At 51.6% G+C, this 14,711-nt stretch overlaps 1 protein-coding gene across 2 annotated transcripts; it reads right to left on the bottom strand.

Annotated features, from left to right (window-relative positions):
• Positions 1-2,906: 2,906 nt before the first annotated feature.
• Positions 2,907-14,416, bottom strand: CES2 (carboxylesterase 2). Of its 2 annotated transcripts, XM_049863847.1 has the most exons (12): positions 13,672-14,416; positions 8,938-9,142; positions 7,868-8,009; positions 7,082-7,215; positions 6,743-7,001; positions 6,198-6,296; positions 5,769-5,909; positions 5,576-5,653; positions 5,187-5,331; positions 4,710-4,847; positions 4,056-4,128; positions 2,907-3,629 (listed from the first exon to the last, which is right to left on the bottom strand). In XM_049863847.1, the coding sequence occupies exons 1-12, from the start codon at positions 13,745-13,747 to the stop codon at positions 3,443-3,445; spliced, it is 1,677 nt and encodes a 558-aa protein (XP_049719804.1). In that variant the 5' UTR covers positions 13,748-14,416; the 3' UTR covers positions 2,907-3,442. The 2 variants fall into 2 exon arrangements, with proteins under 2 accessions (XP_049719804.1, XP_049719805.1); XM_049863848.1 differs by lacking the exons at positions 7,082-7,215; positions 7,868-8,009.
• Between the last annotated feature and the right edge of the window lie 295 nt (positions 14,417-14,711).

Below are 14,711 nucleotides of genomic sequence, written 5' to 3'. Positions count from 1 at the left end.
ACCATTCCACACCCATTAAAATGAATAAAATTTAAAAGACTGACAATATCAAGTGTTGGTGAGGATATGTGCAATACGATGAATTGCTTTTATACAGCCTTTCTGACTATGGTTTTGTAACTCCCACAAAAATGATTAGGTGGGATTATGCAAATAAGGTGCTTGCGGCCCACCAAGGGGTTTGGACAGCTTGCTAACAATGCAAATAAGGTACGTGGGACCCTCGGGGGGGTGGTACCATGGAAATAAGGTGTATGGAACCCTATTGAGGGGATTGGTCAGTTTTGCCATCCTGCTAGGCTTACAAAGACAGCCAATTCCAGAGCAGAGGGGAGACCTCACTACCACCAAGAAGAAGAAAAGCCAGGAGTGAAGTATGCCCTTTGGACCCAGGGTCCCTGCACTAAGAACCTCTTAGACCCAGGAGACAGAGAGAGCTGTTAACATTGGAGAAGGCATGAGATGGCAAGAAGTGGTGGCAAGCATAGTAGAGAAACGGCAGCAGCAGACACAGGACAGCATGGTGGGCTTCCCAGCCCATGGAGCAAGGGGTGAGCTGACCCACAGAGTGAGAAAGTTAAGTACCTCTGAGCAGGAGGCTTGCTGGCCAAGTGGGGTGCTTCCAGGCAGTTGTATGCAGTGCTAGGCTCCCTGACCCACTGAATGAGAGAGCTGAGCACCTTCAGGCAGAAGGCTTACCCTAGGCATTTATTAGCAGAGCTAAAAAAGCTTTGTAACATTTGCCATAGCAGGGCAGAGGCCAATCTGAGGGCTGAGGGCCGAGGGCCAAGAGGGGAGGGCTGTCCTGAGGGGCTGAAAGAAGCCTGTTGTGAGGGGGCTGAGAAGAGCCTTGCACAGCAGAGAAGAATCTGTTCTCTGAGGGCCTAGTGCTAAGGCCCAGGCCCAAGCAGGGCCGGCGACAGAGGCCTACTTGCGGGCACAGCCAGAAAAGAAGGTATTCTGCTCGAAGAACTGTATCCTGAGTTGTACCTGTTACTTCTTCCTTAATAAACCCCATAATCGTGAATATGGTCTGTGAGTTCCCTGTGGCCATTTCAGTGAATTATCAAACCCAACAGAGAATGCCGTGGGAGGGACAGCTGGTGTCAGAGCCGGTAAAAAGACTGAAGAGAGGAGATTGACCTCCACCTGAGAGGAATCAACCTTGGGCTGGTGCTGATAATGATTCTCTCCTCCCCCCTGGGAAGTCAGACGAGGAGGTCTGACACCAAGCCATTTTTACAATATGGAGTAACTAGAGCTCTCATACATGTATGATAGGGATGCAAAGTGGTATAGCCATTTTGGAAAAGAGTTTGATATTTTCTTAAAAAGTTAAATATACACTTACCATACGACCCAGCAATTCCACTCTTAGGTGTTTACCCAAGGGAAATGAAAACATATGTCCACATAAAGATCTGTCTGAAAATATTAATAGCAGCTTTATTCAAAATAGCCCTCAAATTGAAATCTCTCAATTTGTGAATGATTAGACACCGTGGAGCATATCCATCCAATGAAATACCACTCAGCAATAAAAGGAAAGAACTGCCGGTTGAATCTCAAAAAGATCATGCTAAGTAAAAGAAGCCAGTTTATATAAAAGAAGCCATTTATATGACATTCTAGAAAAGGCAAATTACAGCAACAAAAAGCCATGCACTAGTTGCCTGGGGCCAGGAGCCAGGGCAGGTATTGACTACAAAGGAGCACAAGGAAACTGGAGCCATAGAACCATTCTAAAACTTGACATGGTGGTGGTTGTATGTTTGTATCCATCTACCCAGATTTACCAGACTGTACACCTAAAATGGGTGACTTGTACATAATTTATTCCACAACAAAGCTGTTTAAAAATAACATGACTACTAAGAAGCCTTTGAAAACGTTTCAGGAACTCGTTTTTGGAAAGTATACTGTACATCTGTAGGACTAAAAAAGATAAAGAGGCATGCAGCAAGTACTCAATAAATGATTGCAGAAAGCGGTGGAAATATTATGCACCATCCAGTGTTCCCTAAAAGGAAAGCTCCTCTCACCGGTTCAAGTCAGCCCAGCCTCAAGTTTGTCCTAGTCTGCCATCTGGTGGCCAGAGTGGGCAACATGGGACCCTTCCATCATTACCCCAAACTCCCTGCTTTATGTTTAGGCTTAATGCAGCAGACAGAGAAAAGAGGGACTTTCCCTGTGGGAAAACTAGTGCCCCAGAGGGCAAATTGGCCAGAGGCAGGGGCACAGGGGCAGTTCTACTGTGTCCTATAGGGTCGCTATGAGTCGGAATTGACTCGAGGGCACTGGGTATTTTAGGGGCACAGGGGAAGTTCTAGGGTTTATGGGACAAGAGATACAGCCTCTTAATGACAGAAAAAAATGTTTTGGTGGAACGAAGAGGCAGATTGAACAGAGTTTGGTACCTTTGTATGCTGAGATAAAATATGAGAGGATTTTTTTTTTGGGGGGGGGATGAAGTAGGAGGAAGGAAAGTTTAGGGGCAGCAATGTGAATGCCCACACTGATCAGCATAGTCAGGCGGTTGGGGGTTTGGCAAGAGGAATTCTGAAAGACAAGGGGAGAACTTCCTGGACAGAGAGGCCCTCAAAGAGATCTGGGGGACAATGGTCTCTTCTCAATATGCCCGGGCCTTCTGACCTCTTCATCCCACTTCCAGGAAACATCCCACAGATGTTTACCGTGTGCTATAATCATGTGTTTGGGCCCTGCAGTGTCTGTAGAACCACTGAGAATAGAAGTAAACTTCAGGAGGCAGGTGACTGAGGACCCTGCCTGGCTCTCCTGGCCACAGGTGGCCTGCCCAGGCTCCAGAGACTCATAGACAAGCTCAGTCCTGCTTCTCACAAAAATGGGGTCAGTCATCTCCTCCATACATACGTAAGTGGGTGGGTGGGTGGGTGATTTTAAGTGTCAATGATAGAAGATACTTAATCTAGGTACAGACTGTGACTTTTACAGTCTTAGTGGCCTTGGTGACTGAGATCTCAGAGCTCCAAGGACCCCTGGTAGCCCGTTTTCTATTGGCCATTTACAGATATGAGAACATTAGGGGCTTGCTGAGAGGTAGAGTTGCTGAGCGCTTCTGACACTCTGGCGTGGGCAACATTTCCAGGAACTTCCTCCCTAAAGGCACGAAAAGGCCTGGAGGCTTGGAGGAGAGAAGCGAGAGGGAGAGGGTAGAGGTGAGGAAGGGAGAATGGGGCCCAAGGCCCGGTGCGGTTTGGGGGAGAGGACCCAGGGCAGGCTTGGAGGCTAACTGCATGCAGGGGGTTCTTAATAAGTGTTTGCTGAATGGATGGATTGAAGAATGAAAGAACAGCCGTGTGAATGAAGGAATAAACTTCTAGCTCCTTGGGGTGTGTGTGGGGGCCCTTCAGGCTGCCTCCACCTGCTCTCAAGCCCAACCTCTACCCCCAGACCCAGGAAGCTATAGCTCTGTGTGACTCTCCTTGGCCGCCATTATTGCCTGGATCTTCTGGGCCAAGGTCTTTGTCCAGAATTGGAGCCTGTGGGCCTTTAGGGCCTGGCCCACCGTGGGCTGCATGTTCAGCTGCAGGTATTGCTCCTTCTGGTCATACAAGGGCCAGTGGGGCAGATCCTCACCATTGGGGTTCCTGTTGACCAACAGGACAGTACAAGGATGACTGTGGGCCCTGACGAGCCTAGCCCCAGACACCCTGACTGGGTCAGTCAGCAAGGTGACCAAGCAGGCTACATGAACTTGAGAAATGAGGGGGGAAGTTTTCAGAGGTAGGAAAGAAACCACCTCCCACTAGAATATCAGCTCCGTGAAGGGCAGGGCAACTTGGTCAGACTCTGGCTGTAACATAGCACTGTTACCCACTGTCCAGGTCACCAGGAGATGGGACAAATGCCCAGCACCCAGAACACCCCTCTCTGTCCCTGTGGGTCCTGGTGCTGGGGAAGGGGCTATCAAGCAATTAAGGACACAGGCATGCTAATGGGGTCACCACAGCCAAGGGGAACCCTGGATGGGTATAAGCCCCCATGGAGGTTGAGGTAGGGGTGCATCATCTCACCCATTTCGAGCAAAGTTTGTCCAGTACTTCATCACCTTCCTGCTCAGTAGCTCCTCCTCCTCAGTGACTTCAACTGCAGAGAGGACAAAGGTCCAGGTCAGGGTCAACCCCAGTCTAGCTGCCAATTCATACACGTGGATCACCCCACGACACTCGCCATCCCACATGTAACTTGCCCCTGGCTCCTCGAGGCTGTCTGGTACACCCTGCTTTCTCCAGGCCTAGATCTCTGCCTACTCCCCACAGCCCTGGGGAGCCAGGCCCTCCTCTTGCCCCAACCTTCTAAACTTATCTTAGCTCTGGCTGATCCAACACTGGGCTCATTCCTGGCCCAGAAGGTCTTTTTCTTCCTTCTGACATTGGAAAGTCATTTAAGACACAAATATGCCTTTGAAATGTCCCTGCTGCACTCACATAGAAACCCATCTTGGGGTGGGGAGGGGTGGAGGGAGCACAGGCCCTGGGTACACAGAGTCTTGGAATCCAATGCTGGCTCAGCTTTTTTACCTTGAACTACAGACCCTGTACTCTCTCTGAGCCTCAGTTTCCTCAACTGTACAGTGAGGGCAATCACCCCTTGGTTGCCCAGTCATTGTTGCATTCTACTTTTGGGGAATATGGAGCCTCCAAGGGACCCCACCCAGGAAGACTCACTGTAGCTGTTCCAAGAGAAGGATCCGAAGACAAAGAAAATCTCATCACCATGGTCTGCCTTCACATAGGGTGGTTTGATGTCCTTTACGAAGCTGGGCCGATGCTGGAACTCATAGAAGTAGACAGGGGCATGAGGACCTAGGATGGGGTGGGCAGACTGTGACATGGCAGCCCCTCACCTGGAGCTTTCTTGTGTCACCCATGATGATGAGATACCTAAGTTTAAGGCTGGCTGGAATCTGGACAATGGTGTAGGGGAGACTCATGCTGGAGCAAAGGCATTGGAAGGGCCTGGGTTCAAATCCTGACCTTGGAACTTCCTAGGTGTGTGTTCTTGGACAAGTCACTGAAATCACTGAACTTAGTTTCCTCATCTGTAAAATGGAGAGAATGCTCATCTGTCTCTTAGACTAGACTTCCTTGGGATCCACAGCTCTGAGCCCTTCCCAGTTGGGCCTTAGTTACAGATGTACTCACACTGAAAATTTGCTACTTGAAGGGCAGGAATCACGAAGATGAAGTCCCCCATCATCTCATGGAACTGGGCTTGGAGGGTCTGGGGGTCACTATTGTTGCCCACGTACTCCTCCACCACCAGGTGACCAAACTCAGGAGGCACCATCTATCCCAGGTGGATCAGGAAGAGTTAGGTTAGGCAGGCTGCCGGGGCAGAGGGGCAGCAGCGTCAGGGTGGAGGAGATGGGTCCTGGGATGGGACAGGGAATGGGGGAATGGACAAAGCTCTGGGGTGAACCCACGCACAAACACACATTTGCTCATGGGGGACGCTGCATGGGAAGGATATCTGGGGGGATGGGACAAGAGAGAAGCTCCTTCCCATTGGGGCTGGACCCCAGGACCCTCACCATCAGTGCTGACATTTTTTGCAGGGCGGCTTGCATGGTCTGTCTGTCCATTTCTTGGTTGTCAGAGGTGCCCATGCCCTGGGGTGGGGAAAGTCTTGAGTTGGGGGTGGGATGGGTCTGAAGCTACTAAGCCCTGAGGCCACCCCACCAGATGGGCTCCTCTGGCATCCAGAGGCTTGGGGCTGGGCCTCACCACTGGGATGAGCCAGCCGTACTCATCGTTGTTAACACCGATGATGCTGGGTACAGGCTGAAAGTCATCAGAGGCCAGCAACTCCTGGGGATGCCTGGGTAGGAAGGCCCCGTCCACCACGCCTGCGATAAGCTTGAAGGGCTGAGGGGCATGCAAGGTCAAGGAACAAGGCTCAATACCTAGAAAAGGCCTGGTTTTCTGATGCCTGTCAGTACGTCCCACACCATCCTAGCTCCTCCCAGGATGCTCACATCCACCACAGGAGGTCCTACACTTGCACTTCCTTGTCTGGAGTTCCCATCTAGGGCTCTGAGAACATCAAGACATGGAAATGGAGCAACTTGCCTGGGGAGTATAAAGGCACCCAGGCCTGCCTGCCCTGTACCTTATCATCCCCACCTCCTCCACACCTGGCCCACGCAGCTCTACCTTGTTTATGGCCAGAATCTCCTCTTCACTCTTGCCCCGCAGACAGCTCACCAGTGCCTCTGAGTCCACCTGGCCACAGGCTGACAGGTTGGCCACCATCTGTAAAGGGACCAGGCAGGGGCTGACTTGCCTTCCAGGCAGGGGAAGGAGGTTTGCTGAGGCACCTAATTAGGAGCAAGTGCACTCCAAATCTCCTAGGGTATTATGTGTGGTCTACTATGGTTTTGAAATTGTTTCAACCTCCCTGATGCTCAGAGGGTAAACCCAGAGGGGCCTTCCACCTGTCTGGGTGATTCCACTCTTAATGGAGGCCCTTAAGCCAGGAGCTTTGTGGGCCACAGAACACACTCAGCCTCTACAATAGCAGAGGCCTGTGGATTCTGACCCTTGAGCCCCTCAGTAATCCCTGAGTAGGCGGCAGTTCTCGAGGCATCCAGATGGCAGGGAAGTCCTCCTTATTCTCATTTAACAGAAGGAATAATGGAGGCTCTGAGAGGTAAGGGATGATCAGCAGACCTGGGCTCCCCATGATTGAGGGCACTCACCGTGGAGACCATGTCAGACGAGTTGGCAATGAGGCCAGGCAGCACAGCCACGCCACTCTCCATGATGGCACCATGGAAGAGTCCTTGGGACATGGGGGACAGGATATGCGAGGACACACATGTGCCACCTGCAGACTCGCCAAAAATGGTGACACGGCCAGGGTCACCTCCAAAATGGGCGATATTCTGCTGGACCCAGCGCAGTGCGGCCACTTGGTCTAGGTAGCCCCAGTTGCCAGTTGCATGCTTGTCTCCAGTGCTGAGAGGTGACAGGGATGGGGATCACAAGGCTGTCCTGGCTCTGCTCAGCAACATTGCCCAGACCAGCCCAAGCCTCACCTGAAGAAACCCAGGATACCCAGGCGGTACTGGATAGTTACAACTACCACATCTTCAAAGGCCACCAGGGCAGAGCCATCATACATAGAGGCCATGCCCAACACGAGCGCACCGCCATGGATCCACACCATCACCTGGGGAAATTGAGGCATGGGTACTGCGTGGCTCCCACCCAACCCAAACTCCACCAAGGCTTCTACCTAGGCTAATCACTGCTCTGATTTTGTCCACCTACCCAGATAGACAGAACTCCAGCAAGACAGGGTGGCATCTTCATGACCTGGGCCAAGTGTGACCCAAATTCTATCAGGAAGACCAGGCCTCCCAGCCTTTGGGGCCTGCCCCATATATCAAAGTCTTGCTCCATTTCTCTCAGAATCCTCTCTAAGGAGGAATGAAAAGGGGGTGTCTTCCTGGCTGTCTCACATGCACTTTCATTAAACATGGCCCAATAGCTAACTGATGGCTGGGGTCTTTGGTGACCTCAAAGTGCAGCCCTCAGGCACCTGAGGGTCTCCTGGGCACAGGTTGGTTGAGTAAGTCCTGGGTCCATCCCAGGGCTATAGCCTCTTCAGGAGCAGCTGGAGGTCTGTGACCCTATGCCCACGGTCAGATGGCTACCCTGGGTAGGAAGCGTTCTTAAACCTGATGATCAAAGTGATGACTCCTTGGCAAGAGGCCTCCCAACAGGGTCTGTGCTGAAGTGGGCCCAGTCTGATCTTGTCCTTTCTAATCTTGCAGAAGAAGTGTCCTCCCACCCCCCAGTCAGCCATGACTGGCACTCACAGGCAGCTTGGTGCCCTCACGGGTATGGGCAGGTGTGTAGACACTGAGGTACAGGCAGTCTTCAGACATGTGGGTGAAGGGTTGGGTTATATTCAACAAGACCTGAATCATCTTTTCCGCTGTAGCATTATCCTGCAAACACCTGGTGGCCATGGCAGACAGTTGGTCCTGGGGATGTGCTGTGGCCAGAAACAGACCCTGGCCCCAGACTTGCTACCAGCTACCATCAGCCCCTCTTCCCTTCGATATCCTGCTCACACATGGTCCTTCTCAGAAGTCCCTTCCCACTAAGTTATGGGCCACAGGCTTTGGACAAGCTGGGGTGGAGCCTGGCCTTCCAGGAAGACCCTAAGGTTGCTGAGGGCCTTGGACACCACTCCTCCCAAGGCTAGAAACTCTTGGGGTCTTTGGGAGACCATTGGTTACGTGCGTTGACATTTCCCACTGTATCCCTGTACCCAGCTGGGCTTGGAGAAAGCACTAGCCCACATACATGTGCTGGGTGAATGAATGGATATTAATTTCTTATGAGAAGGGCGGTGGCACATCCCTCTTCCCAAGTCAAGACTCTCAGAGACCCTCTTCAGTAAGGACACACATATATAAGTCTGTTGGCCAATGGCATCTTGCGCTGCTCATTGCCACAGTGAGAGTGAGAGTCCCCAGGGAGCCACCTCTGCTGCTGTCCTCAGGGATCTGGAGTATTCGCTGCTGGAGTCAGGGGCTCCCATTAAGTTCACAGAGCCAGTCTGAGCTACTCCAGAGACATTTCCCACTGGTGGCAGAGAACACTTGACATAACCAGAAAGATGGGAGATACATGTCTCTGCTCATCCTTTCAGTACCTGGGGTTAAAGTCTTCCAGGTGCTAGGCTCTGAGCCAAGAGCCTGGGCCAGTGACTTCACCCCTCAGTAAGCTTACAGAGGTGGGGGTGGGGGGGAATGGGATGGAAACCCACCAAAATGGTAGTAGGTGTTTAGATGAGATGACAACTGCAGTCTGACCCAAAGTTCAGAGTACCTTCCACCCTGTGGCCTCGAGTTCCCTGGACCTCCAGGGGAGAGCTTACATGGCTGGGTGGGAAGTCCCATCCCTCACACCACTCCACGGTTCAGGGGGCTGAGGGGGGGCAAACCGCAGTGGCCCCAGGGGTGGCTTGGCAAAGGGAATTCCGAGGAAGGTGTGGACTCCCACTTCGGTGCCCTTCACGTGGACGAGGCTCCCCCGCACCTGCCCTGTGTGTGTGGTCCGGATGGGGCTGGCAGAGTCCTGTCCTGTGGGCAGAGAGATGGACATCAGGGTGGGGTCTGCCCAATCAGCTATTGGAACTGCTGGCTCCTTCCTATCCACAGCTCAGCTCAAGGGATCCTGATCTATAAACATGTACTTTACAAACTTCCTGCATGTGATCCTGTGCCCACCTCTAACCCATCTGCTTTCACTGGACCTGGCCCCCAGACTTTCCCACCAGGCTCAGTGAGGCTCCCTGGGGCTTGACACCCTGGCTCAGCCCCAGGAGCTTCAAACAAATGATCATATGTGCTCTATGGAGTAAGAGTATCCTTTCAACTAACTGTGTGCCGGTCTTGTGAGACAATAGGGAATCTGGGAATTGGACAGACATGGTTCCTGTCCTCAGAGATCTCATGCTCTAAGTGGTAGGGAATAACATAAAGAAGGCATCCTACAAACAAGGAGTGATATTGGTGAGGAGAGCTACAAAAGAGAAGGGCAGCTATAGCTAGAAGTAAAAAGTGGCAGTCAGCCCTGCTATGGGATCAGAGAGGAAGTGATTGAAGGTCACCTGACAGGAAAGAGCCAATATTATTAATAAAGACATTCTACACATTAATAAGGAATATGCCAGCCACCCACTAGAAAAACAAAACAAAACACTGGTACACTCAAGTATTCTTTCTAAACCTGAGTTCAACGCAAAATACTTTTAAAGGAAGGTGCATTGAGGTCGGGCAGATCTTTGTGCTTAGTAGTCAGAGGCCAAGCAGGAGTGGGGTTGGGGTTGGGAGTGACAGGTGATGGGGGGCACTTGCCCTGGCCCCAAGTTCAAGGGGGCGCCAGGAGCTGCGGAATGACATTCGGAGGCACTACAAATATGAAAGGCGCCTGACTGAGATAGCCAGACAAGAGATGGTAAGTTGTTTCTGGGGAGCAGTCACAGATGTCAACATCTGTTCATCTTGATATTGGGGGGAGGGGTGCAATTTGGATATTGCAATACACATGACTTGGCTCCTAAGCAAACGAAACGATGTTCACCTCATGCTAAGAGAAATGCATATTGAGATCTGACTGTGATGTCAAAGACTTATTTTGTCACAGGAAGCACGACAATCAGACAACAGCACCATATAGAAGTAGTCTTGCCAAAACAAAATAAAACATAAAATCTGATTCTAATCAAGCCTGTAGAACATAAATACAAGTTTACAGGGAATACAGGATGCAATCAGCAAAAACCCAACTCTGGGACCGTCTATGGAGCAAATAACCTGGTTTATTCAACACAACAATGACAAAGGAAAATAAAATAATTGAGGATTGAAAAAGACTCAAGAAACACATAAAAAAAGACAGATAATAACAAGTGTCGGTGAGGATTGGAACCCTCGTATACACATATATACACATATACACTGTTCGTAGGGATGTAAAATGGTACAATCGCTTTGGAAAACAGTCTGCTTTGTAAAAACACCCTGTAAATACCATTTCTGAGACATTATGGGAAATAAGAACCCTTGAGTAAATATTGATTATGTTAAGAAATTACAGTATTGTAGAGATGGAAACTTGATAAAACAAGGTTGACTGAGTCTTAATAATTGTTGAAGGTGGGTGATGGGTACATTGGGCTTGTTATACCATTTTCTCTACCTCTGAGTATGTTTCCACAGTAAAAAGTAAAAAACAAAAGACAGCCTCATAGAGCTACTACCTTTCACCTATCAGGACCGACTTGATGGTACCTAAGGACAACCACCTTTCACCTATCAGATAACAAGTTTGATAACAAACATATTTGATAACATGTTCGATGCTCCCTGGCATGAGTGAGGCCAAGGTAAGTAGCCACTCTCATACTCCATGAAGGTAATTTAGCAACTCTTTTCAAATTGAATGGCCCACCCTTCTCCCAACAACATGCTGTCTACACACAAGTCTTTGCCAGATGTGGTGGGATGTCTGTCCATATACTTCTCTGTGGCTACTTCTTCCCATGGAAGCAGCAGTCAAGAAATCAAACGACATATTGCATTGGGCAAATCTGCTGCAAAAGACCTCTTTCAAGTGTTAAAAACCGAAGAAAGCGCTTTGAGGACTAAGGTGCATCTGATCCCCCCACCCTATTGCTGTGGAGTTGATTCTGACTAGCACCTAACCAAGCCATGGTATTTTCAATTGCCGCGTATGTATGTATACTGTCCATGCAAAAGCTGGACAATGAATAAGGAAGACTGAAGAATTATGGTGTTGGCAAAGAATATCGAATATACTATGGGCTGCTAGGAGAATGGAAACCCTGGTGGCATAGTGGTTAAGTGCTGCTAGGAGAATGGAAACCCTGGTAGCATAGTGGTTAAGTGCTACAGCTGCTAACCAAAGGGTTGGCAGTTTGAATCTGCCAGGCACTCCTTGGAAACTCTACGGGGCCGTTCTACTCTGTCCTATAGGGTCACTATGAGTCAGAATCAACTCCACGGCAGTGGGTTTGGCTTTTTTGGGTTTGCCAGGAGAACAAACAAATCTGCCTTGGAAGAAGTACAATGAGAATGCTCCTCAGAAGTGAGGATGATGAGACTTCGTCTCAGAAATTTGGACATGTTATCAAGGACAAGTACCTGGAGAAGGACATTATGCTTGGTAAAGCAGAGGGTCAGCTAAAACAGAGGAAAACCTTCAAAGAGTTAGATTGACAGGATGGCTGCAATAACAGGCTCAACCATAGCAATTATTGTGAGGGTGGCATAGGACTGGGCAGTGTTTCATTCTGTTGTACATAGCGTTGCTATGAATTGCAACCTAACAACAATAACTATATCCTTGAAGAGAACCCCTTCCACTGAACAGTGAGAAAGCTCTACTAGTAGAGGTGAAGGGAGGTCTCTTTCCCAGGAAGTGGAAAAGCCCAGCGCTGGGAAAGGGGGGAGTTTGTGACCACATAGGTGAAAACTAAGGGAACATGCACACATCCTTTCCTGAGTAAACTCCTGGGCTGTGTGTGGGGACCCTGTGGAGGAACCAGGGCTGGATGGGACAGGAGAGGGCCGGGCCCGTCACTTGTGCCCTCTTAACACCTTGTCAAGTATTCTTTCTAAACCTGAGTTCAATGCAAAATACTTTTAAAGGACGGCAGCGGCACCTAGGTGGGGCAGATCTTTGTGTTTGGGAGTCAGAGGCCAAGCAAGGGTGGGATTGGGGTTGGGAATGACGGGTGGTGGGGGGCACTTGCCCTGGCCTGAGTTCAAGAGGGCTCCAGGAGCTGCGGAATGACATTCGGAGGCACCACAAATATGAAAGGCGCCTGAGATAGCCAGACAAGAGAGGGAGAGTCCTTTCTGCTGAGGAGTCGCAGCTGACAACAACTATTCATCTTGAATTTAGAGGGAGGGGCGCAATTTAGAGACTGCCCCTGAGTGCTAGTTACTCTCCCTACACCCTTGCTTAAGAGGTCCCCTGGGTCTCTGAGAGCCCAGTCTGGAGAGAAGCCCTGTGAAGGTGAGCTATGGAAGCCGGCTGAGTGTGGAGGGCTCCTGGGCAGATTCCGGAGTCGGATAAGAGGATCACGCACCGCGAGAGCAGGTGGCCGAAGTGCCAGGGCCCTTCGAACAGTGTCCGCATGGTAAGACCTTCTGCCAAGGGCCGGGAGGTCGTGTCCTGGGAAGTGCAGAGCTGTCACACCGCTCTATCATCTCTGCTCTGAAGGCCAGCCGTGCCCTCTCCCCAGGCCACTGTGTGGGGTGGGAAGAGGGACAAAGCAGGCAGCCTCCGGACCGGCTCTAGGATCCCTCGCTCTGGGTCTTCTCTGTGCCCGATTCCACGATGTTGAATTAGAATCAGTAACCTTTGCGGGGGTGCCCTGGTGGTGCAGTGGTTAAGAGCTAAGGCTGCTAACCAAAAAGTTGGCAGTTGGAATCCACCAGTCGCTACTCTGTCTATAAGGTTGCCATGAATCGGAATGGACTCAGCAACGGGTAACCTTGACTGTACTTAAGCGCTGCTAACCAAAGGTTGGCGGTTGGAATCCACTCAGCTGCTCCGAGGGAGGAAGACCTGGCGATCTGCTCCCATAAAGCTTACAGCCAAGGAAACTCTACACGGCAGTTCTATTCTGTCACATGGGTTCGAAATCCACTTGATGGCACTCAACAACCACCCCGGCTGGGACTTCTGGGAAGAGGTCCTGGCACACTCCTCTGGCCAAGGGTGCGACAGACTCTGAGCCCGACAAACGGCGGCGAGAGGTGTTATTATTACTGTTATTGCTGTTACTACCCTCCGGCAGAGCCAGGTCCAGGTACGTACAAGTGGGAAATGTCCCGAAGTACCCCTGGGCCGAGGCTGCTGACCCACCCGGGCGCCCCTCAAATGGGGCTCGCCCCTCGGTGCAGTGTGGCCTCGGGCATCCCCACCCTCTCTGCGCCTCAGGAGGCCCACCCCGGGCGGTTGTTAAGTCCACCAGCTCCGACCTCCCCGGGCACCTTTCCTTCCCCAGCCTCAGAGTGTGTCTCTGGAAAATTTGAAGGATCGAGCCCGGCCCAGTCCGCCCGCCGCGGAGCCTCACCCCAGGCCGGGACGAGGAGAAGCAGTAGCCCACAGACCACGGCGCTCAGCCGCACACTCAGCCAATCCAGGTGCATCGTTGCTCGCAGATTCTCCTTTCCGCTGCCCGCGGGCCCCGCTGCTTTCACCGAGAGGCAGCCCGGGGTCGGTGCCTTGCCCAGACCCGGAGTTTGGACTGGGCGGGGAGGAGGTGGGGCCCTGGATCGGGCGGGGGAAAGGTCGGGCTGCAGGAGAGCGGGGCTGAGCCTTCCAAGGCCGGCAGGGATCCAGGGCAGGCAGGCGTGGGCCACCTGGACCCCAGTGGGCCCTTTCGGAGGGGCTGCTCGGCTTCTGTAGCCCCTTCGCTGTACCACGAACCCTCTCCTCAAACCTGGGGTCACTACATTCACTGTCGGTATAATCACAGGCCCGACGAAGGTGTGTGGGGGGGGGGGAGAGTTCAACGAGGAGGGAGCAGTCAGCTCTGATTGGGGAGGAGGTGCACAATCAAGATGTCCACAGATAGAGAAAAGGAAACGACCTTCGTCCGGGGTAGAGGGGACGGCAAGAGCAAATGTAGGGAGGTGTGACTGCCCTTTATCCAGAAGGCACCCCCTTGCGTTTCAAGGACTGATAGCTTCCTGGGTGCCCTCTTCACGGTCTCTCACCCCTTACTCTCCCATGTCTGAGGCTCCGCGGGCCCCCTCCCTACTCAGTCATGGCCCTCCTTTTCAAACGCGCAGGTGTCTACAGTACTTCTTATCTTCAGGAGTCCTCATTTATTGATTTGATAGCTTTTTGTGGAGCGCCTCCTGTTCCTCCCGCTAGGGACCTGGGCACTACTAGGCCCTCAGGGCGGCGAGTCACCAGGAGATTCCGGAACGCTGTAAACCAAGCCAGGATAGAGACAATCCCGAGCTAGGAAGCGCTGTCCTGCCGGAGGGGCGGGAAAGACTTCCCGGAGGAAGTGTTGCCTGAGGATACGCCTGGCTCAACCTCAGACGGGCCTGTAGTGCCCTCTGAGAACCGGCCTCGGCCTCGGTGTTCTATGCTCCAAAGGAC

This window comes from Elephas maximus, chromosome 21, assembly GCF_024166365.1.
Source record: "Elephas maximus indicus isolate mEleMax1 chromosome 21, mEleMax1 primary haplotype, whole genome shotgun sequence".
In the NCBI taxonomy this organism is placed as follows: Eukaryota; Metazoa; Chordata; class Mammalia; order Proboscidea; family Elephantidae; genus Elephas; species Elephas maximus.
Note: the sequence above shows the minus strand (reverse complement) of the source record. Positions and strands in the feature narration are given on the sequence as shown.